Source organism: Pleuronectes platessa, chromosome 12, assembly GCF_947347685.1.
Source record: "Pleuronectes platessa chromosome 12, fPlePla1.1, whole genome shotgun sequence".
Lineage (NCBI taxonomy): Eukaryota > Metazoa > Chordata > Actinopteri > Pleuronectiformes > Pleuronectidae > Pleuronectes > Pleuronectes platessa.
This window is the reverse complement of record NC_070637.1, coordinates 6666488-6690161: the sequence shown is the minus strand read 5'-3', so window position 1 is coordinate 6690161 and position 23674 is coordinate 6666488. Positions and strand designations below refer to the sequence as shown.

The 23674-nt window shown below is 41.4% G+C and overlaps 1 protein-coding gene across 1 annotated transcript in view; it reads left to right on the top strand.

Annotated features, from left to right (window-relative positions):
• LOC128453297 (serine/threonine-protein kinase 32C) overlaps nucleotides 1–23674 on the top strand; it is an 86726-nt gene that overhangs the window by 37451 nt on the left and 25601 nt on the right. Inside the window, exon 3 of the mRNA XM_053436105.1 lies at nucleotides 19741–19892. Within this exon, the coding sequence (XP_053292080.1) occupies nucleotides 19741–19892 (152 nt within the window). The remainder of the gene's footprint in view (nucleotides 1–19740; nucleotides 19893–23674) is intronic.

Below are 23674 nucleotides of genomic sequence, written 5' to 3'. Positions count from 1 at the left end.
TGAAAGCAGTTGACCAACCACAACAGAGTCAGCCAGCTGTCCAATCACAACAGACTGGGCTTCATCAGGAGGGGGACCTTATTGCGACAGGAGCTCAATCCCAGTTCCTCAGAGCGGCTGAGAAGAGGAGCTGTAGTAAGGGACCGTATGAAGAAGGTGATGGTTTCTGAACTCTCGAGCATGTAAACCTTTTCAAGTTATGACCCAAATAAAAACTATTGCGCTGAATATGAGAAAATCTGGTCTTTTAAACACTAATCCAACCATTTTCCCGTATGCCACCACATTTTCAGTGATTGTTAGAAGAGATGGCTTCAGATACTGGAGCACTCACAAGATATCAGAGTAATATGTGTTAGAGTGTGTGTGAAGTCCTGGTGTGCTCACATTGACAGTGTTAAATCATAACATTATGAAGTCATTTTAATTATCTGTTATTCAGATGACAGTCACGCTTTTGACATAAACCACCTCCTTTTCTTCTTTTTGTTCTCAGAGAAGTCTTGTCCACGACTATGCTTATTAATGGCCATGCCTCCCTTAATAGTGTATCCTGGAGCTGTGCAAATGGATGGCCAAACCTAGTAAACACTTTCATTTCCTACAGGCTGACAGCAGCCGCCGTGGAGCAGAAGACATCCAGCGGAATGAACCAAATGAAAGAGCAAATTATTCCTTCTTCTCCCTGGATGACATGTTTATCAGACCCTGAAAATGTGTTTGCCTCGGTTGCCCCTCTCAAAGCACTCTTGCGCAAATGCAGCATTTGCGAGAGTGATGGTTTGTGAGCGAGTGTGTGGGTTTGCATGTTTTTTTAAGCTATCCTGTACTTATACAACTCTTTTCAATCACCGCTCGCTTACGATGAACGTTAAACAGTCACAAAGACGACGCCCAAGCCCAAACATAATCTGAGGAAATGAATAATGAAATTTTGGCTGAATTTAAAGAGAAGCGAAATAGAAGATGCTCCCTCTTCTTCTCTCTTAACTCAGTCAGGGGTCTTTTATCCGTTAATGTTTCCCCAATTCTCTCAGTCAGAGGCTTCTGGCCGACTTGGCACTTACCTGACCTAGAAAACAGAAAATCCGCAGCTTCCCGACCGAGGCCACTAAATTTAACACCCAACCCTTTTCTCCTCCCTGCAATCCCTTATTGTCCCAGGAGCTTTAGACCTTCTGACAACAATTGATGGGACTGCTAACTATAGCATAACAGTGGAGGGGATGAGGAGGAGGAAGAAGGCGGATTGTAAAGGTAAACAACATTAAACCGTCCCCGGGATTTAACAGTGATGCTTCGCTTTGAAGAACGACATGAAAGAGCTTTTTTTGTGTGTGTGTATACAAGAAACATATTCTGCTAATAAGCATTTAATAAGTGCAGGCGTTCAAGGAGCGCGTAGTTTAATCATTGAGTTTAACCAGAGGGAGGTCTTGGTAGACAGAGAGGAGAGAGGCAGGAGCCGGGCTGCAGACCTACTTCACTATTTTTTAACATATGAAAGATTTAGAGCATCAGAAAGGGAATTCTGACTTTTATTTTTATTTGCTGCGAATCACCTGCCTCAAGGCTTGGGACACGAGGCCTTCTCTGATATCTTATGGGATATATAATATCAAAATACTACCTGATAGTCCATGAGCAAGGGGTAAGAGAGTCTGCCCCAAGACCCTGTGTGGGACTATGTTGTGGTACTGAGAATACAGTGTGTATAGTGTAAAAACCTGACACATTAGCAGGGTGAAGCTCAAACTGCAACAGACGATGTGTATGAGTGAGTCGAGGCGTAGCGGTGTGATCAGACATGTTTTTGAAAATGATTTTTATTTAAGTCTTTTTGTTTGTCTTTGCTAAAATCACAAAGCTTTACAGGTTTTGACTATACTTTCTGAACCTTGTCGAAGTGACATATTTCACGGCTTTAGAACTTTACAAGTTAGTTCAATTCCGCAAACAACTTCTCACGGTTTTCTGTTGAGTGAACTAAGACCACTCAAATAACTGTTACATTTTTACATTATGCAAAGACTTGTAAATGTCAAAAAAGAAAAGAAAAAGGCCAATGTGATTTCAACCAAGTTCAGATATTTACTCTTTATCTTAATGAGGTCATCCTCCTCTGGACTATAAAAATATTGTGAAATAGTATACATTTTACAGAATGTTATATAGACCCATTAGTTTATATTGGTCTAATACAGATGTATCCTAGTGGGAATTTCAGGAGATTAAGGTTGAGTGCGTAGGATTTAGTGGCATCTAGTGGTGAGGGTGCAGATTGCTGCATACTGAAAACTCCTCACACTTCCAAACTTGGAGGAGAATCTAAGGTGGCCTTGAGGTGATTTAAAAATAGTCCTCTGTAGAGCTATTGTTTGTTGTGTCCGCTCTGGGCTACTGTACAAACCATAGAGGTATAAACATGGAGGTGCAACATGACGGACTCGTGGAGGAGGACCCACTTCTTATGTAGATAAAAAGACAAATTCTAATCTAATGAGATCACGAGGTCTCCTAGGGTGATGAAACACTAATGAAAACATGATATTATGAGGATTTAAGGTGGAAAAACCATGAGTAACACTTATATGATTATAGTCAGATAAACTAAAACAGCCGGAGAAAAGCGAGATATACACGTAACATGATAACGGGGAAACACAAGCAGCCTGATACAATAATATGTCATCCAGCTCTCTGCCATAAATCTTCTTGTAATGCCCTTAGCAATAATCATGGGCACTTGGGAGCTGGTGCCGATGTTTATACCCACTGCGGCTCTTCAGTTTCAGTTTCTTTTCTATTCTTCAACAAGCCATTAAAGTCTGACCTGCTGGGTTATTAGGGACATAACTGTGAGATCTCAAGTATATACAGTTGACATATATCATAAAGCCCATGAGTGATGGAGATTTAATAGCTCCTCTGTGATGGATGAAAGAAATTATTGAAGCAGAGTAATGTACTTTCTAAAGGTCTATCAGTTGAATTCTACTTGAGCACTTCCCACACCTCTTAATTCTGGCAGCATCACACTAAATTGTTATGTATCCCTCAGTTAATAAAAACGTATTTAAAGAGCCTTTCGTCCACACAGAACTTTTAATGTTTTAGAAGCACTGGTCCCTCAAGTCCACATAAGGTTTTAATAAAAACTGAGGGGGGAAAACGCCTCTTGGGCTTAATTAAGAAAAGCAAAGAAATTACATGTTACCTAATAATTGTTTTTCTTTCAACATTCGGGTACTTAAAAACACCTCTCTTACCTCCTCTGAATATGAGTCTTTTAATTCAAGAGGATGAGTAATGATGGTTTTATTGTGAATCTTCCAATGCCCTGTGGAATCATTATCCAGTGACCTCCCAAATGAACAGCACGCGGCCATCAGCAGCCTGGTGAAAGGAGCTGGAGCTGGACAGAGCTTCTCAGTGGAATATATAATTAGTCTCATGATCTGCAGTAGATGGGTCACACCAACAGATAGGTCACACCGAGTCTCAGGGGGGATTTTTTTCAGCAAATGTACGAAGACAAATAAAGGAATAGATAAATCTGTTGCTATGGGAGATTTTGGTCTTTATATATGGTTTTTTTTATTCATTTCAAAACTTTTATACACTATAATTTTGCCTTATATGTTTCAGAAACAACAATCCGCTGTAATTCAGTGATCATCTGTCCACACCTGAATTAGGAATGTGTTTCAAATGGTTTCATAATGTGTAAGAGGTTGTGTGGCAGTTTTTTCTTTGACAGGGGCTTATCATTATAAGAGACTATATATTCCAAATTATTTTATCAACAAAGTATACATTATTTGCATCAAAGGATACGTTGTAATTCATATTCATGAATAAGCTTCTTGACCAACCCTAATTTGTGGGAACTGCAAATACTGTTAGCTTAAGTTATAACTTAAGTTATTAGCGACAGCAATAGACTGTAAGACAAATGACACGTCTCCAATTCCTCTTACTAAGGAGAAATTAAGCTTATACAGTGGAGGAAATAATTATTTGATCCCTCGCTGATTTTGTAAGTTTGCCCATTCACAAAGACACAAACAGTCTATAATTTTAATGGTAGGTTTATTACAATAGTGAGAGATGGAATATCAAAAGGAAAATCCAGGAAATCACTTTAAATAAAATATATAAACAGACTTGCATTTTATCGAGTGAAATAAGTATTTGATCCCCTGCCAATAAATGGCTTAGTACTTGGTGGCAAAACCCTTGTTGGCAAGCACAGAGGTCAGACGTTTCTTGTAGTTAATTACCAGGTTTGTGCACGTATCAAGAGGAATCTTGGTCCACTCCTCTTTGCAAATCATCTCCAAATCCTTAAGGTTTCGAGGCTGTCGCTTCGCAACTCGAAGCTTCAGCTCCCTCCACAGATTTTCGATGGGATTAAGTTCCGGAGACTGACTTGGCCACTCCATGACCTTAATGTGTTTCCTTTTGAGCCACTCCTTTGTTGCCTTGGCCGTATGTTTTGGGTCATTGTCCTGCTGGAAGACCCATCCACGACCCATTTTCAGTGCTCTGGCGGAGGGAAGAAGGTTGTCACTCAGGATTTTACGGTACATGGCCCCGTCCATCTTTCCATCAATGCGGTGAAGTCGTCCTGTCCCCTTAGCAGAGAAACACCCCCAAAGCATAATGCTTCCACCTCCATACTTGACGGTGGGGATGGTGTTCTTGGGGTCATAGTCAGTATTTTTCCTCCTCCAAACACGGCGAGTCGAGTTGATGCCAAAGAGCTCAATTTTGGTTTCATCTGACCACAGCACTTGCTCCCAAGACTTCTCTGAATCATTCAGGTGATCATTGACGAACTTCAGACGGGCCTGTACATGTGCATTCTTGAGCAGGGGGACCTTGCGGGCACTGCAGGATCTTAATCCATTGCGGCGTAGTGTGTTCCCAATGGTTTTTCTTGGTGACTGTGGTCCCAGCTGCCTTGAGATCATTAGCAAGCTCCTCGCGTGTAGTTCTTGGATCATTTCTCACCTTCCTCATCATCAGTGATACCCCACGAGGTGAGATTTTGCAAGGAGCCCCAGAACGAGGACGATTGATGGTTGTTTTGTGCGTCTTCCATTTTCGAACGATCGCACCAACAGTTGTCTCCTTCTCACCCAGCTTCTTGCCTATGGTCTTGTAGCCCAATCCAGCCTTGTGCAGGTCTACAATCTTGTCCCTGATGTCCTTAGACAACTCTTTGGTCTTGCCCATGGTGGAGAGTTTGGAGTCTGACTGATGATGCATGTACAGGTGTCTTTTATACAGGTGATTGGTGACTGATTGACACACAGGTGTCTTTACGGCAGGTAACATGTTTTTTTCAGTGTATCTAAGGAGTAGGAGTATTTAACCAGTCTGTGGGAGCCAGCATTGTTGATGGTTGGCAGGGGATCAAATACTTATTTCACTCGATAAAATGCAAGTCTGTTTATATATTTTATTTAAAGTGATTTCCTGGATTTTCCTTTTGATATTCCATCTCTCACTATTGTAATAAACCTACCATTAAAATTATAGACTGTTTGTGTCTTTGTGAATGGGCAAACTTACAAAATCAGCGAGGGATCAAATAATTATTTCCTCCACTGTATATCCCAGAGACTAACCCTGGCTTCTCATATATGGAGCCGAAGTGTGTGCAGTTGTGATCATGGGATGGTGTTGTGGTAGCAAGGCCCCGCCAATACATATAATCAATAATCAATAATGAAACATCAATTAAAGATTCAGTGTGTCCATTTTTTTGACATCTAGTGGTGAAGTTGCATGTAACTGAATACCCCTACATTCACCCTCCCCTTCCAAAAACATGACAGAGAACCTGTGGTAACCTTCGAGTGTCAGTCAAAAGGTGTTGAGTTGGTCCAGTTTGGGCTACTGTTAAAAACATGGCAGCCTCCGTAGAGACGATCGCTCCAGATGTAAATAAAAAATTTAAATATAAAAGGGCCATTCTAGGGTCAAGAAAACTGCATTTTTTTTTTATTTAGATTTAGACACACTATTGAAAAGATCACTTGACCTGTCAGCTCATCCATGACCTAAATTTCCCACGGGATTAATAAAGTATCCATCTATCTATCTATATATCTATCTATCTTAATATACAGTCTAATAATCTGCATAGTTGCAAGCAAGTAAACACTGTGCATGTGGTTGTATCCGTTCATTTAACATAGATGTGGATGTTTGTTCCCCCACTTTGAGAATTTTATAACTTTGTGGTTGACCTGTGATTACTTCAGCAGATGATAGAAACTGGAAATTTACATTAAAAGCTTTCAGACTGAGCAGGTTGCATTAGGTCATGCAGTAGCTCCTGTATTGCTCCGGTTTTGCAGCAGTATCCATTACAGCATCACCGTCAGCATTTCAGTCGGCTGCATGCAATCTGCACGCTTAACTGTATGATCTCTGATGGTCCATTGAATATGAAAGGCTGAATTATTAATGCATACTGTTGCCTTTTTAATGGATCACTTCTGCTTCTAAATTGGGGTTTAGAAGTAGCTGTGCTCCCAACACAAGCTATGGAAGACCTGGTAGTGTTATTCTGTAATTGCTGCTCATATTGCCTCATTAGTGGTCTTCAAAAGTTTTTTAAGGACATGTGGGTGAAAATCTGCTGCGGCTTTATTTAGAATGGGGGATGTTTTTAAGGTGTTGTTCAATGGCAGGAACGTGTCTCCCTGGCTGCCAGGCGCCCCTGGCTGACCCTATGGAGATTAACTCCAGGAAACAGCCCACTGAGCTGCTCGTTATTAGTGCCGTTCTCCTTTCTTAGCACAGATTAAATAATGATTGTGCTCCAAAAACAAACAAAGTTAGTTTCACGCTTCAGAGCTCAAAACTATTAAAAGGGCGCATCGGAGCCGTTGTAATGCAAAGCAGGGGTTCTATGGGCTACTGACTTTGAGGATGAGACAGACAGGTGCTGTCATGTGTTGCGTTCCTTCACGTGCATCTTCCTTTTAAGATCAAATGGCTGCACCTCCAACAATAGGCAGTGAGGCATCGATAGGTCCTGCTTTACATTTACTCTGTGTTTGTGTGTATCTGATGTCTGACCACCTCTAAAAGGCTCTCTGCAGGAGAGATAAGCAGGTGCTAGGTGCAGCTGGTGGTCACAGATTACAGCCAGCATTGTGACACCTTCTCACCCTGGGCCTGTGCTGTCATCCTGCCCGCTGCTCGAAGATGTGGATGCTGGAGCCAAGCGTTAAAAACCCCTGCCAAAGCCCAGATAAACAACCTTTTTCTTCTTCGATTGTATTTGCTCATTGGCTGCAATGCAATTCAAGTTCTCTGTTGCATGAGACTCCAGCCAGTCACATGGCTAAACTGTTAAATTCATTGTCTCCCGGACTGGAACAGTGGTTTTTTGTGCCTCACAAGCTGTATGTAAATACAGCTGGTCAAACCACTGGTTTACATTCAGTGTCACGCAAGGCTCCATTTAATTAAAGTGGTTATAAACAAGTGAATATCAGTGAAACAAGCAGGACATATTTACCGCCACAAAGGTTTTTGTTTTCACTGGCACAGTTTTTTGTTAGCCAGCCGGATCACACAAAAACTGCTCGATGGATCACCACGAAACCAGGTGAAGTGATGCAATCTGCATCAGGGAAGAACCTGTTGGATTTGGGTGTGGATCTAGACCAAGGGGTGGATTCAGGATAAATGTTTTTCACTTTCTTCAACATTTGTGTGAATTATTCACGGATTCATGGAAAACAAGGCCTCAGCGACAATGAATTTAAATGTTTAAAAAGGAGACGGTGGTTTGTGCTCTACAGAGTGTCATTCTAGTTTAGATTTTTCTTAAATGCCACAAATATAAAACCACAATGAACGTTTTTTTTAACTTCGCTCTGTACTAGACACTGTTAATAAAAACACAACGTCCAGTACATAAAGTGACAACTGTTTGAGGAGGACTTACTAATGACTATAAACAGGCAGGTTTAGAACACAGACACTGCACTAGTGTGTCCAAAGCGCACTGTTTTCAAATGATCCCACATCCAATATCTATCCTGGTGCAACAATTCTCTCTGCACAACCAAATCTACACCGGGAGAAAGATCGAAACAGGAGATATGAATGTTTCATGAGGACACATAAACAAACATAATTGCTATGCTTCCATCACATTTTCTACAGATTTAAACCATTAAACTTGTGACTAGCCCTCTTTAATGATCTATCATCTATCAGCATCTTTTTGCCCTTTTCTTCTGCAGTGGTTTATTGGCACCCAATGGTTCAACTAAACCACCCATTTAAATAATATCTAAATCATGATTTGACATCTACTTATTTAGTTTATTTTGAAGCCTGGTTTTTAAGGGTTTGTGGTTGTCCTGAGGCCATCACCTCGAGTTCCTTTAGTGTGATGTCTTGTGCTGGCTCGAACGTGCCTAGCTTGTTAGCCAGCTCTCTTCCCAGATGCACCGGCAGCCAGTCAGAAGAGAAATTTGGCACCAGTCTCGGCCCTCTAGCTTCCACCCCCGCCTGCTCGAAAAGAAAAAAAATGACCTTTATCTCTGGCAGATATTCCAAGGCAATTCGAATAGCAGGTGCTACTAAATTCGAATTGAGGAATGAAAAGCTCAGCAGCAGTGCCATAGCCAGGACGGCTCATGCTGACCATTAGCATTTCGGAGATGATGTTACCGAATTAATTAGGGCCATTTTAGTGTCCATTATTGCTTGGTGAGAATTGCTCTTTCAGAAGCCATCGCTCGGTGGCTGCCTCAGTTTTCAGCGAACGTCACGACGATAGAAAAAATCTTCCATCTCAGTCTTGGTGAAAATGTCTCCATTCATATGCTAATTCGCTGCAAAACATTCTGCCTCTCACCTCTCACCTCAAAACTGTTACTTTTTCTCCTGCTGGTACAAAACTAGTCTAATGCATTGAATTGCTAATATGCTCCATGAATATATGAATAAATCCTTTTTAAAAGTCATCATTTCACTCCCCTGACCGGCCCCTGGGGATTCCAGATAAGACAGGGCTGGTGGGAAGTGTCTGACAGTGTGATGTGTGATTGGTTGAGAAACTGTGGGTTTTACATTCTACACATCTGCTGCAATCATTAGAGTCTCCGTAATAAAGCAACTCTATTAATAGCTCCGTGTGATACAATGTAAAGTAGAATTACATCGCTGAATATGAAAAACAAGTGAAAACAACAGAGGTGAACTTGACAAATGAAAATAAACAAGGGAAGATCACAGGTATTTTCGGTGGCAGTGGCATTAATTCAAAACAGAGCAATGAGATATTTTACCTGTTTGCCGACTGCTGCTTTGAGATCAGTTTTGATAAATGTCTTCAGCTGCCTTCCTCATCTCTTTATCTGCCTCTGGCTGGTCTCTTCTGAGTTAATGCGTCAATGGCAAACTAGGGATGAACCAGTCTGTTTGGTCTAATAACAATATTTATTCATGTACTATTCATGTACTATGAGTTATGTAGAGGTTATGTTTTAATTGTTCTTTGTCTGTTTGTCAATTACACAAAAACTACTGAATCTATTTTCGTGAAACCTGGTTGAAGGGTGAGGTTTGGGCCAAGGAATAACTTTTTTAGCGTGTTCAGCTCAAGAGGCAGATCCAGTTTTTTTTACCTCCACTTTTTTGAACATTGCTATATTTCTATATATGGTTTATTTCCCCTGTTAATGTAAATTTCTCAAGAATGCAGGGATATCGATTTAAAGAAGTCAGACACACCAATGCCTGGGCCACACTGGCTTGGCATCGCCACTCAGTTGTTTCTCACAGGCGACTGTTCAAGCAGTGAGTGTGTCCACTGCGATGAGACCTCGACTCTCTAGAAGTGGAGCATGACTCACGCATCTGCACCCATTAAATGTTGAGTCTTTCGGAAAGTCCTATCTACAGTGCCTTACATAAGTATTCACCCCCTTTGGACTTTTCTACATTTTGTCATGGTATAACCACAGATTAAAATTGATTTCATCGTGAGTTTATGTAATGGACCAACACAAAATAGTGCATCATTTGGAAGTGGGGGGAAATATTACATGGATTTCACAATTATTTACAAATAAAAATCTGAAAAGTGTTGAGTGCATATGTATTCACCCCCTTTACTGTGAAACCCCTAACAAAGATCTGGTGCGACCAATTGCATTCACAAGTCACATTTGCAAGTCACATAATTAGTAAATAGGGTCCACCTGTCTGCAATTTAATCTCAGTATAAATACACCTGTTCTGTGACGGACTCAGAGTTTGTTGGAGATCATTACTGAACAAACAGCATCATGAAGACCAAGGAGCTCACCAAACAGGTCAGGGATAAAGTTGTGGATAAATATGAAGCAGGGTTAGGTTATAAAAAAATATCCAGAGCTTTGAACATCTCTCTGAGCACCATAAAATCCATCATAAGAAAATGGAATGAATATGGCACAACCGCAAACCTACCAAGAGGAGGCCGTCCACTCAAACTGAAGAGTCGGACAAGGAGAAAATTAATCAGAGAAGCAACCAGGAGGCCCATGGTTACTCTGGAGGAGTTGCAGAGATCCACAGCTGAGGTGGGAGAATCTGTCCACAGGACAACTATTAGTCGTCTACTCCACAAATCTGGCCTTTATGGAAGAGTGGCAAGAAGAAAGCCATTGTTGAAAGGGATCCATAAAAAATCCCGTTTGGAGTTTGCCAGAAGCCATGTGGGAGACACAGCAAACATGTGGAAGAAGGTGCTCTGGTCAGATGAGACCAAAATTGAACTTTTTGGCCTCAATGCAAAACGCTATGTGTGGCGAAAACCCAACACTGGCCATCACCCTGAGCACACCATCCCAACAGTGAAACATGGTGGTGGTAGCATCATGCTGTGGGGATGCTTCTCTTCAGCAGGTACAGGGAAACTGGTCAGAATAGAGGGAAAGATGGATGGAGCCAAATACAGGGAAATCCTTGAAGAAAATCTGATGCAGTCTGCAAAAGACTTGAGACTGGGGCGGAGGTTCATCTTCCAGCAGGACAATGACCCTAAACATACAGCCAGAGCTACAAAGGAATGGTTTGGATTAAAGAATGTTAATGTCTTAAAATGGCCCAGTCAAAGCCCAGACCTCAATCCAATAGAGAATCTATGGCAAGACTTGAAGATTGCGGTTCACAGACGGTCTCCATCCAATCTGACTGAGCTTCATCTTTTTTGCCAAGAAGAATGGACAAACCTTTCCATCTCTAGATGTGCAAAGCTGGTAGAGACATACCCCAAAAGACTTGCAGCTGTAATTGCAGCGAAAGGGGGTTCTACCAAGTATTGACACAGGGGGGTGAATACTTATGCACCCAACAGATGTCAACTTTTTTGTTCTCATTATTGTTTGTGTCACAATAAAATTTATTTTGCACCTCCAAAGTACTATGCATGTTTTGTTGATCAAACGGGAAAAAGTTTATTTAAGTCTATTTGAATTCCAGTTAGTAACAGTACATAATGGGAAAAAGTCCAAGGGGGGTGAATACTTATGCAAGGCACTGTATATAGATGTCTTTTCGAAGGTAGTACCAACAGATACAGATTTTTGAATAAATAAATTATAACAATGCCTACAATGACTCATGTTGACTGCGATGATGGATCTGTGCATGATTTATTGTATGTCTTATGTTGGACAATTTTCCGCACAGCAAATTGCCTCTCGGGATATGTCAGTGACTCTCCGCTACACAACACTTCGGTACTTTGTGTCTAAATATGCAGCAGCAAATTAGTTTAAAATCAATATTCAAAGTTTAAACTTCTCAAACTTCTAGCAGTGTGGGAGTCTAATGGCACATGGAAGATGCATGGCAGATTGTATGAGCACATAGACCAAAAAGTAGAATAACATAAAATTGAATAGAAAATATTGGCCAGATTCATACCAGCGTTTAAATACTTTATGATCTGACTTTCATCTGATTTCAGTATCAGAATGGTACCTTTATAATGTGCATGATTTAAGCAAATCCTTAATGACCACGATGACCAGTTAGTCTTTCACCTATACAGTGCCTTGCATAAGTATTCACCCCCCTTGGACTTTTTCCCATTATGTACTGTTACTAACTGGAATTCAAATAGACTTAAATAAACTTTTCCCGTTTGATCAACAAAACATGCATAGTACTTTGGAGGTGCAAAATACATTTTATTGTGACACAAACAATAATGAGAACAAAAAAGTTGACATCTGTTGGGTGCATAAGTATTCACCCCCCTGTGTCAATACTTGGTAGAACCCCCTTTCGCTGCAATTACAGCTGCAAGTCTTTTGGGGTATGTCTCTACCAGCTTTGCACATCTAGAGATGGAAAGGTTTGTCCATTCTTCTTGGCAAAAAAAATGAAGCTCAGTCAGATTGGATGGAGACCGTCTGTGAACCGCAATCTTCAAGTCTTGCCATAGATTCTCTATTGGATTGAGGTCTGGGCTTTGACTGGGCCATTTTAAGACATTAACATTCTTTAATCCAAACCATTCCTTTGTAGCTCTGGCTGTATGTTTAGGGTCATTGTCCTGCTGGAAGATGAACCTCCGCCCCAGTCTCAAGTCTTTTGCAGACTGCATCAGATTTTCTTCAAGGATTTCCCTGTATTTGGCTCCATCCATCTTTCCCTCTATTCTGACCAGTTTCCCTGTACCTGCTGAAGAGAAGCATCCCCACAGCATGATGCTACCACCACCATGTTTCACTGTTGGGATGGTGTGCTCAGGGTGATGGGCAGTGTTGGGTTTTTGCCACACATAGCGTTTTGCATTGAGGCCAAAAAGTTCAATTTTGGTCTCATCTGACCAGAGCACCTTCTTCCACATGTTTGCTGTGTCTCCCACATGGCTTCTGGAAAACTCCAAACGGGATTTTTTATGGATCCCTTTCAACAATGGCTTTCTTCTTGCCACTCTTCCATAAAGGCCAGATTTGTGGAGTAGACGACTAATAGTTGTCCTGTGGACAGATTCTCCCACCTCAGCTGTGGATCTCTGCAACTCCTCCAGAGTAACCATGGGCCTCCTGGTTGCTTCTCTGATTAATTTTCTCCTTGTCCGACTCTTCAGTTTGGGTGGACGGCCTCCTCTTGGTAGGTTTGCGGTTGTGCCATATTCTTTCCATTTTCTTATGATGGATTTTATGGTGCTCAGAGAGATGTTCTGGAAGCTCTGGATATTTTTTATAACCTAACCCTGCTTCATATTTCTCCACAACTTTATCTCTGACCTGTTTGGTGAGCTCCTTGGTCTTCATGATGCTGTTTGTTCAGTAATGATCTCCAACAAACTCTGAGTCCGTCACAGAACAGGTGCATTTATACTGAGATTAAATTGCAGACAGGTGGACCCTATTTACTAATTATGTGACTTGCAAATGTGACTTGTGAATGCAATTGGTCGCACCAGATCTTTGTTAGGGGTTTCACAGTAAAGGGGGTGAATACATATGTAAGGCACTGTATGCTAAACAACAAGCTTTCAACTCCAAGGTATCGAATGCTCCACTATCAATCAATTCAATAATCAGTCTAGCAAACTTGAGCAGAATTAACTCAATGTCAAACATAAATTACTCAAAACTCTTACATTTTCATTGGCTAAAGTCCTGTCAATCATCGACTGTCAGTTTCAGATACATATGTAGATCAATCACAAACCTCCACATAAAGGAACAAAGAAGAAAAAAGGTGCGGAGGGCCTCTCTGAACTTAATCTTCAAACGATAGTAACGCCGACAGTAGAGAAAACGACTTGTTGAGTTGGATTGTAATGGAAATTGACTTCTTAGTTTATGTTTACAGCAGACATTTCCATCTAGGGTTCAGCTCAACATAAAGTTCTGGTGCCCCCCCCTGTCCAGCATGTGAGTCCATTGTCTATTCATGTCTTGCAGAAGTTGATCCTGAGGTCACCTGAATTCTATAGTGACCTTTTCCTCTACTTTGGTTTAACTGTGTCTGTCCTTTGTTCGAAGAACTCCGCTGACTGACACAACACCCTCACCATACATGATACTATTTCCTCTCCAACACATTTAGGATGCAGCTTATAAGTCACACCTCTACAGACGATATGTTCCAGACACAGAACAATACATTCACACACCCCACCCTGCGTGTGGTTGGGTCAGGAGGTGACCTACACACACACTTCCCTTTTCATCTTACTTGCAACCTCCACCTTGCCTGTGTGATCCTTTCTGCAGAAAGCTTTTTACAAATAAACTTACAAAGACAACTTGTCACAGAACCTCGTTTTTTGACCAATTCCCACCACAGGATCCTGGCAGGTTCTCTTACAACAGTGATTTTAAGAAACAGCAGCAGCACGAACAACGATATGACTGGTAGTAATTATTTCCATTTGGTCCATAGAGTTGCCCTAAAAAGGGCAAAGGGTCAGCAGATTGAAAAGAAGCAGCCATCCCTGCATCTGAATGAAGCCAGATTAAAAATTCAAGGGATAAGGAATCTCAATGATGAAGCCTGGTGAATACTGAGACCATGCATACATGCATATGCTTTACATTATTACTATCAACAGTTTCTGTAGCGTAACATGAGATATTAGGTTAATTTCATGTCATTCGTCCCAGTATGTGAGGGCCTGAAGCTTCTTACAGATAAATAATGCAACACATTGAACATTTCTCTCTTTTTTAGGTTGCATTACGCTCACGTAGTAATGGACTTGTGAGCAGGGACCATTTTTTATAACATTCTACTCGGCGGTGCTGTCAACTTAACAGATCATGTCTCTTGGAAAAAGTGTGTTCTGTATCAATAATAGAAAATAAAGGTTATTTCCACTGAGCGCTGGACTCTGAGCACAGTTATAGTTTACAGTTGTCCGGATTGGATTGTGACTTCCATCACTCATGGGCCTCACACAGGAACTTCTACCTTAAGTTAGTTCCCATAAGCTTTATGCCTATTTCTCACTTGCACAGGATGTAGTGTTAAGATGTTACATGAGCTGCTTTCAGACATGCACTCAACTTCAGAGAGACACATTTCTGAGTCAGAGGCTACGTCCATACCACTACGTTTTCATATGAAAATGCATCATCTCTGCTATGGATATCAACCTGGAATAAACACCACTCTGGAGTGGTAAAACCGAGAGGTTTAGAAAACGCTGCCTCACCCGTTTAAATTTGAAAACTCCGATGTTGCATTTCAGTCTGGATGGGCAGAAAGAAATGTTTGGAAGCAATGACGTAGAAACTCATAACTGCTTGGTTCTTTTGTGTGTAGTATGTATACTCAATAAGTGTTGGCCAAGTTGTCTTTGCTAACACAATTTTACAACTATACAAAAGGTTACATGGGTAGGAGACAAGCTGTAGTTCGAACAATTCCTGTCTACACAGGCACTCGCGTTCCTTCCTGGATATGAGTTTTCAGGATTGTGTAAAACTGATAAGAAGCCAACATGCATTTTTCAAATGAAAACATAGTATTATGGATTTAGCCTGAGGCTCCGGACATTTTCTGGAATTTTTTCCGACCAGTTCCTAACAACTCTGGATAATGTCCGAATTAGCTCATGTGAGAATAAGTGAAAAAAAACGCAAAAATATCTTAGGTTGAAATAGAGTTGGTCGAAGAATCTGTCAACAAGACCTGTCAAGACAATGCGATTTAAGAGCTTTTGGTGATCAGGGCCAATGCTGGTGTTGATGTGCTGCAAACAAAGACATATGACCGCCACAGCAGTATTCATACGTTACTTCCGGACTCCTCCATGCTGTGTCACCCCTCTTCTCAACATTGAACGGTCTGATAGAAGGATGTTCTACTACATTCAAAGGTAAACTCCAGACCTCATTGTCTGGAAATTTTCCGGGGTTAATTGCTGAAAACAAATATGTAGTGTATACAAGTCTCATGGTTTCTGTGTGGAGGAGCCTTACAACCTTTAGCATGGTTTCCCCATTCATCTCATTGCTTTCCCTGTCAGTGGAGCCTCTGAAAATCAACCAACACTAATTTTAATTAATTGGATTATGTGCCTATGGAAAAGAGCAGTATTTGTCATAATTGTGAAAGATGGATGACGGTGTACTTCTTGTTAGCAGGATTAAAATGAGTTTATTTAGTGTACCTTCAAGCACTGTGCAGATGGCACAAACTGACCTGGCTGAGAGCAAAGAGAAACTGGGTCTGAATTCAGCCCAACGAGGGAGATGGAAAAAGGGAGGGCCTGGAGCTGTGTGTGATCAGGCTGAGGGCGGGAACAGATTTTTAAGAAGGACGTATGTGGTCTGGACAAACTGATAAGGACACTTGGAAGTCCAGTGGCAGGTTTTCTACATATAATCTGGTAAAAATTTCTGCTGATATGCAATATCATTAATTGAAAAAAAGAAGGAGAAGTCCATTTAGTCGAGTCATGGACCCTCTGTTAGTCCGTTTAATCTGACACTTGATGGCAGAGGAGGAACAGGTTTGATGTATTTAGCTGCGATGAGCTTATGAAAGGGACAGAAGTCAGGGAAATCTGAGCTTGGAGGGGCTCCAGATGGAGGAAAGTGGAGAGACGGCCAAGTCAGACCTGGCACCCATGAGATCTGTGCTTGAGGGGAAACCATGAGTTCAGGGGCGGACTTAACAAATATTCAGGCTGAGATTTTGGCTCCATCGCAGATCACTCCTGTTCACGCAAACCAGGCACAGTAGCAGTAACAGGCCCAAGACAAAGGATAAATTTGGCTTCTATGGTCATCTATGAGGAAACATGAATGAATAATAGGTATAAATATTTCCCTGGTGTGTGGATCAATTACGTATATTTAAATTTGTGACTGACCAACAAATAGTCTACTATCAGTTGTGAGTTTTCAAAATATACTAGGAACACACTAGTCACACCACTTAAAATATAACATAATATAATATATATCTTTAAGACTATTCTTGTCTTGTGGGAATTGTATTTCTGTGCATTCAGATAATTGTTTATAGTATTATTATATTGTGTATAATAACATTATATTGTTTACACAACAACTCTGAAACTTTCTTCTGTCATTTAAGTTTTTAGAACAGGTTTGTTTTGCCGTTGGAGCATTTTGGATCAATTTCATCACAGAAATCCGTTTTCTTCTATTTAATACGTGGGCCCCGTGTTGCTCCAGCGTATCAAACCGGACATCTGACATCCGGGAATAGACTTGGAAGCAATCGGGATAATTTCACAGCTCCTTGATTAGAAGATGAAATTCTCTTTGTCCCTGACGGCCTCTCAGGTTTGGATGGACCTGATTCTGAGAGGTCCTTCAACTCAATGCTGCTTGCATCGAGGTCGCTGTTAGAATCCTCAGGCCAATGGGAAATGTCCCGGTGCTTTCGACTGCTGTCTATGTGTGTATTAGTACAGGTAAATAAATAGTGTTTCACTAGAAAATGTCCATTTTAACATCTGCCAAAAACCTGAACAAAATTATGGAGCGGTGAATTGTATATAAAAAACAAATTAAGTTGTTTTCAGATGGTATCAGCAAATTGATTCTACGATGCACTGCTGCACAAACACCATATGCCTTCAATCAAGTTGGTATTTGTTTTCTCTTTTATGATTCTTAAAGACTGAGCAAATGAGAAAAAGACTCAGTGAAACGTTTTTTTTGTGGTGCATCAGGGCCGGTATGTGGTGTAAAGCAGCCATTTGTCTAGCTCAGACTATAATGAGGAAACCTATCTCTTGGTATACAACTCTCTCCTGCTTAGCTCTTCTGTCCACATCTGAAATATACCTAGCAGGGGGCTGGTAGTGAAGCTGGACACTTTCATGGGCCACATTTTGTTCCTGATGTACTTTGCATGATGGTGAGAGTTGTCTCTCCTTCTGTGAGGGATTCACATTCACTGTGGCTACGTGCACACAAGAAGCCCGGGTACTGGGAGAAATCAAGTTAAGGAGGAAAATCAGAGACTGCACTTACATGCAGGTGGTCAGTAATCAGATTCCAGCTCGACCCCCACTAAGTGCATTACACGGATACGGAAAAATGTTTCTTGCTGCACTGCTGCCCCAGTGATGGACATTTTGTTGTCTTGAACACATGCTTTTTTGAAATCCAAGAAAAACCCATACAAGACAAAGATATCCACTTTTTTCATTTGGAATCTAGCTAACCAGAGTTCCCCTTTGCCAGAGGAGGTCAGGTTTCTCTTTTCACATAATTTTGAACAAATCAAGTCTAAGAAATAAAGGCATGACACTATTTTAGTGCAAATCCTTTTAACAACTCTGCATTCGAAGCTAGTGTGTTGTACTGATGGTGTTGGTGCCATGACTTCTCCCCAAAAGTGAACCAAAGCATCTCGATATCCACTGAGTGGCTAACCGAAACCCTTAATCACAATAAAGGTTGAATACATTTTTTCTGTCATTTTAGGCAATTCTAATCACACTGATTTATGTTACATTTTTCACTGAGTTTGGTTTTAATTAGATATTTGATTCAATAAAATGGGGGGAAACGTCATGATTGACAGCTGACTATTGATTGACTAACGATTGGTTTAGAACAGGTATTGACCGGACCTGAACAACAACAGCTCCATTCCTTGATTGCTTCTGCGCAGGCTCAAGTAGCTTCATTTCTGGATAGTGGGACGTAGTGGAGAGGCTTCATCCATCTTCAAATTAGTGTCCAATACTCACTGACTGCTGAGTTATTTGTTACATTCCTCTTCTCCATATTTGCCATTAAACAATCCCATATGCCATATGTGTGTTGGATGACGAGTCATGCTATACCATGTTATCATGATTAAACATGCATAAGTATTTACTCTAAAGGTAACACACTTAAAGAAAGAAAATGACAGACAAGCAACTTTAAGAATTGACTGTGGTCGGAGACTAATGTTACTGTAATGACTCTGACCTCGGGAGTCCCATCCTGCCTCTGATCTTTGCAGTCACTTCCTGACAAAACCACAAAACTTGTGATGAATAAGTAACGAGGTGATTTGTTGGGAAGTTGTCTCTGCCACAAACTTCTTGTTCGGAAATGAAGTTCAGTAGAGCTGCTCAGCGCGGCAGCTCCCCATGCTTCGGTATAGGTCACCTCTAGCACCACAATCACATTCCTCAACAGCTGAAAGATTCTCTGTGCTATTTTGAAAACAGTATTTGCATGGCGGACAGACACATTTGTGGAGCTGTGGCCTAGATACTTTAGCAGCGATGTGTTTCTTTTTCCCTCATCAAAGTTCAGAATCGTTGGAATCATCCGTAATGAGTGGTCAGCTCTCACACGTTTTAATGCCAGGTGTGATCGGATCTCTGAGGACAGATTTTAATACCAAGTGTGTACGGGTCTGAATGCACCTAAATGCATCCTGAATGGGTCCTGAGATCCGATCACTGAGACGCATGTGGCCACATTCTTTTCACTGTGTGACTCAAATTTGTCCTGCGCACGCACACACACACTGACATACACACACAAACATTTGTGGTGTTAAAAGACAGACTTAACACTTTGATCAGATTCTAACAGATTCTGTTAGGACAGATGTTACTGCCAGGTCTGAAAAGGCCCATGTGTACATGTTGTTTTAAAAATCATGTATTTTTATAAAATTTGCGTGAATACATGTTTGTCTTTTACCAATATGCTTAAATGTGTTTCTTTCTCTCTGTTCTTCTCTTTCCTGCTGCAGGTATGCATTGTGCAAAAGAGGGACACAGAGAAGATGTACGCCATGAAGTACATGAACAAGCAGCAATGTGTCGAGAGAGATGAGGTCCGAAACGTCTTTAGAGAGCTTGAGATCCTACAGGAAATTGAACATGTTTTTTTAGTAAATCTCTGGTGACTATTCCACGTTTTTACACTTTAAATGTGCTCGGCTCTGCCTGTGTCGCTCATCCGCTTTGCCTCGTCTGTTCGTCTTGTGTATTTACCCGACGCAAATCCTTAGTAGAGAAGTGCATGCACTCTAAGAACTGCTGCAGCCCCTAAAATAGATGTGCTCTTTAGATATAACGGCCCCAGTGTTGCATGAACTTCATATTCTGCATTTGTTCACTTAGTGGGAAGAAAGTGTGACTTTCATTAAGGTTTGAAACAAATCTTCCCCCAGAAACCAACAGCCATTAGTAAAAGAAAGTATTTACACAGGAGAGATATTTTTGGGATATTAATTTTGACTCTGAGCCCATGAAGCACACATTTGATAATTACTGTGGTTTGAAATGACCTTATTCTTCCCTTGAGTCTGATATGTGGGTGAATGGAGGCTTCTTTCATTATTCAACGCTCATCTCCGAGTGGGACACATTTCTAAATGTAATTGGGGACCTGGCACGGCATTCACGGCATATTACACAAAGCACTTTACTCCTCTGTAATTGGTAGAATGATAGTGCACGTGCCCAACTTCTCTAAGCGATCGCTCCCAGAATATTTAGCTATTCAGCCATTCCACCATAGATCGATTATGTGAAGAAATTGAGTAGATGATTCAAGACAAAGTCCTGTCCTGGGCTTGTTCCCTCTTCAAGTGGTCAATGATTTAAGTTGAATCTACAAGTTTTTTTCCAGCCAGAGAAGCCACTCCAGAACAAACTGAGGGTATTTTAATGAGCGTACAGTAGCTGGCCTGTGTATCTTTTATAGAATAATTCCCTGTAGGAGGGTAAGGCTGCCAAAGCTTTTCTGTGTTCTAGTTTTCCTACTGCTATGCTGCTCTTTCTCTCTCTCTCTCTCTCTCTCTCTCTCTCTCTCTCTGACTCTGCATCCTGCACTATTTTAAATGCCAATTAGAGATAAGATGCTAAACTGCATTGTGGCATCTATGTTGGAATTAGTAGTTTCACAGATTCTACGTCAACTTTACAGAGATGCTCCTGACAGGGCCTGTCCGTCTCAGTGGGATCAGGTTTGAAACACGAGCGACTTTCCCTCGTCCGTCCTGTTCTCAGTAATTAGTTTCAATATGGATAATCCATATGCACTTGGATAGGACCATTATTCAACCCCATATGTGTAACGGTATATTACCCGGCGTATGTATAATTCTAAGGCTCATCTACATGTAGCAGAATAATAATTAGGATAGAAAATACCATAAACATTAAAGGGGCAGTTCACACAAATCACAAAGCTTCTATTGATTCCCATGCATAAAGAGAGGATTGTTTTATTTGCCAAGGATGGAAATATCTACCTGCCTCATACAATGGATCTAATTACTTCAGCCGAGGAGGTGTCATGTTTTCATATGTATTTGTTCTGCCTGTTTGTTAGTGGGGGTATGCAAAAACTACTGGACGAATTACCACACAACTTAGTGGAAGGTTGTGGTTTGTCTTCATGGAAGAGCCATTGAATTTGGGGGCCAATCTAGATCAGTGGGCAGAACTTTAATAATGTTATTTAACATTTTAGTGAATTTAGAGAATAATACAGAGATACTGATGAAAACAAGTGGCATATTTAGGGGACTGTATCTACTAGTAAGTGTAATTTGGTGCAGCTAGATTGAATTTAATCTGTTGATATCTAAGATAAACCAACTCTTTAAAGAAGGAAAGCAGTAGAAAATGTCTTTAGATCAGTATTTATATCAAGCGCTTCTTCGAGTCTTATCAAACACTCAAAATGCTTTAAAGTCACATTCACACATGTACCCATTCACCCACCATTCATGTGCTGTTGGAACAGCTGTCAGGGACAGAATCTTCCCAAGGACACTTCAGAATGCAAACTGGAGGAGCAGGGGATTGAACAACAGACCTTCTGATATCTTCCTCCTGAGCCACAGCCGCCCAGTATATCTAAAAGAAAAGGTCATTGGCATCTATTCTTGGGCCCTTAGACGACTTTTCTTACCAATAATGTCCTTTTCCTGTATTTCCCTTGCACCGTTCCTGCTTGTATCTGACTGGCCCAATTGAAAAGCACAGAGAGGCTGTCAAATCTGCATAACATATGAAGCATCATATGGTGCGTTCTCAACAAGCCGCTACCATCAGAAAGTGTCACAGAGCGAGAGACGGCACATAAAACCAGCTGTGTGATAGCATCTGGATGCAGCTGTTCTAAATGTTACTATCTTGTCCTGATGTAAAGCCACCAGAAAGAGTAATGATAAATAAGTGTTTTGGGATTTTGCTCCAGAATACTTCTTTCTGGTACTGACGGAAAGTACTTGTGTGTCAAATGTCTGGATCAGATAGAAACGCTTTCTCCCTGCACAAAGATATATGATTCAGGGAAAGTTTAGATTTGTTTTCTCCTCAATCTGGAGAGAGGAGAACACTGTGAGAGAAGAAGGAAATAAATTATAGCCGAAGTCTATGGTGTTTCTTATATCTGCCCCAGTTTATGCCGACACTGTGCGAGCATCTGTGCGTGACAGCATTGTTATGTGTTGCACCTGTATGCATCGCAGAAACTGTCTGCTTCATTTAGCTGCTGCCGGAGATGGATTCTCAGCCGGGGCAGGTAATGAGACAGGACAGATGAGAATTCTGCTTCATCTCTCCATCTTCTTCCTTACTGTACAACAACTCGTTACCTAACTGGTTAGCCGCGTGGTTATGCTGTTTAACCAATTCCCTGTTGATCAGACCGTATCCATAGACTTTTCAATCAGACCAATCTGGAGCGTGGTATTCGGGCGTTATTAATGATGTGCAATAGACCAGCTGGGTTTTGTGGGAATTGCCTATTCTCTAAAGCAAACACACACAAAAATTGCAACTCACATGAAATGCCAGCTTCGATAGGGCTTCATAGTTTTATTGATACAGTGCCAAGAGGGAGCCGAAGAGACACAGTCAGAGAGAGCGCAGGAAAACACACCAAATAGCCGTCAGAGGAAGTAATGATTCCTGCAATCATCAAGAGGAGGGGGAGGGAATCCAGTTGGAGAGGAGGGGCGCGCGCAAGACAACACACAGGAAGTATTCGGCCTTGATCTGTTCTGTCAAAAAGAAATGTGCAGCTAGGTTTTCCTTCACCTTTCACCTGCACACACACACACACACACACACACACACACAACGACACAAATACGTTCCGTCTCGAAGCGGAAAGCAGTTCTGCGCTCACTGAAAAATCCAGAGTTGTGCCGTTCTTTTGAATGGCTCCGTCCGCAGCTTCAGAGGAAGTTCATTTGGAAGCAACCTCGTGAAAGCCCACACCGAATCCCATCAGCCGGGTAAAGGCTGCTGTAAGCTGGGCGGATGTCAAGTTTTCAGCCCATGGTAATTGCTGCGACCATTCCCTCGCTGCATGGATATGATGTGTAGGAGTCCAGGGTACACTGAATGGATTACCTTGGAGGAGGAAAAATGAACTATCATTTGCTGCACATGCCCAATGCACACAAATCCTTGTAAGGATTTGTGACACATGAGAAGACGCTGACTGCCTCTTTCCCTCACATATTTTTGAAAATAGCTAAGGACTGGGGTCACCTCTCCCCATCCAGAGGCAGCGAGTAACCAGCGTTAGTGCGAAGCATCGAATTTGATCCCCTGGTATATGGGGTATAGTACATCATAGTAAAAGCAAGATTTTGCCTTAAGTGTTACATCACAACAACACAACCAGCCGCTCTCCCTAAGGGCTCAGAGACACGGCAG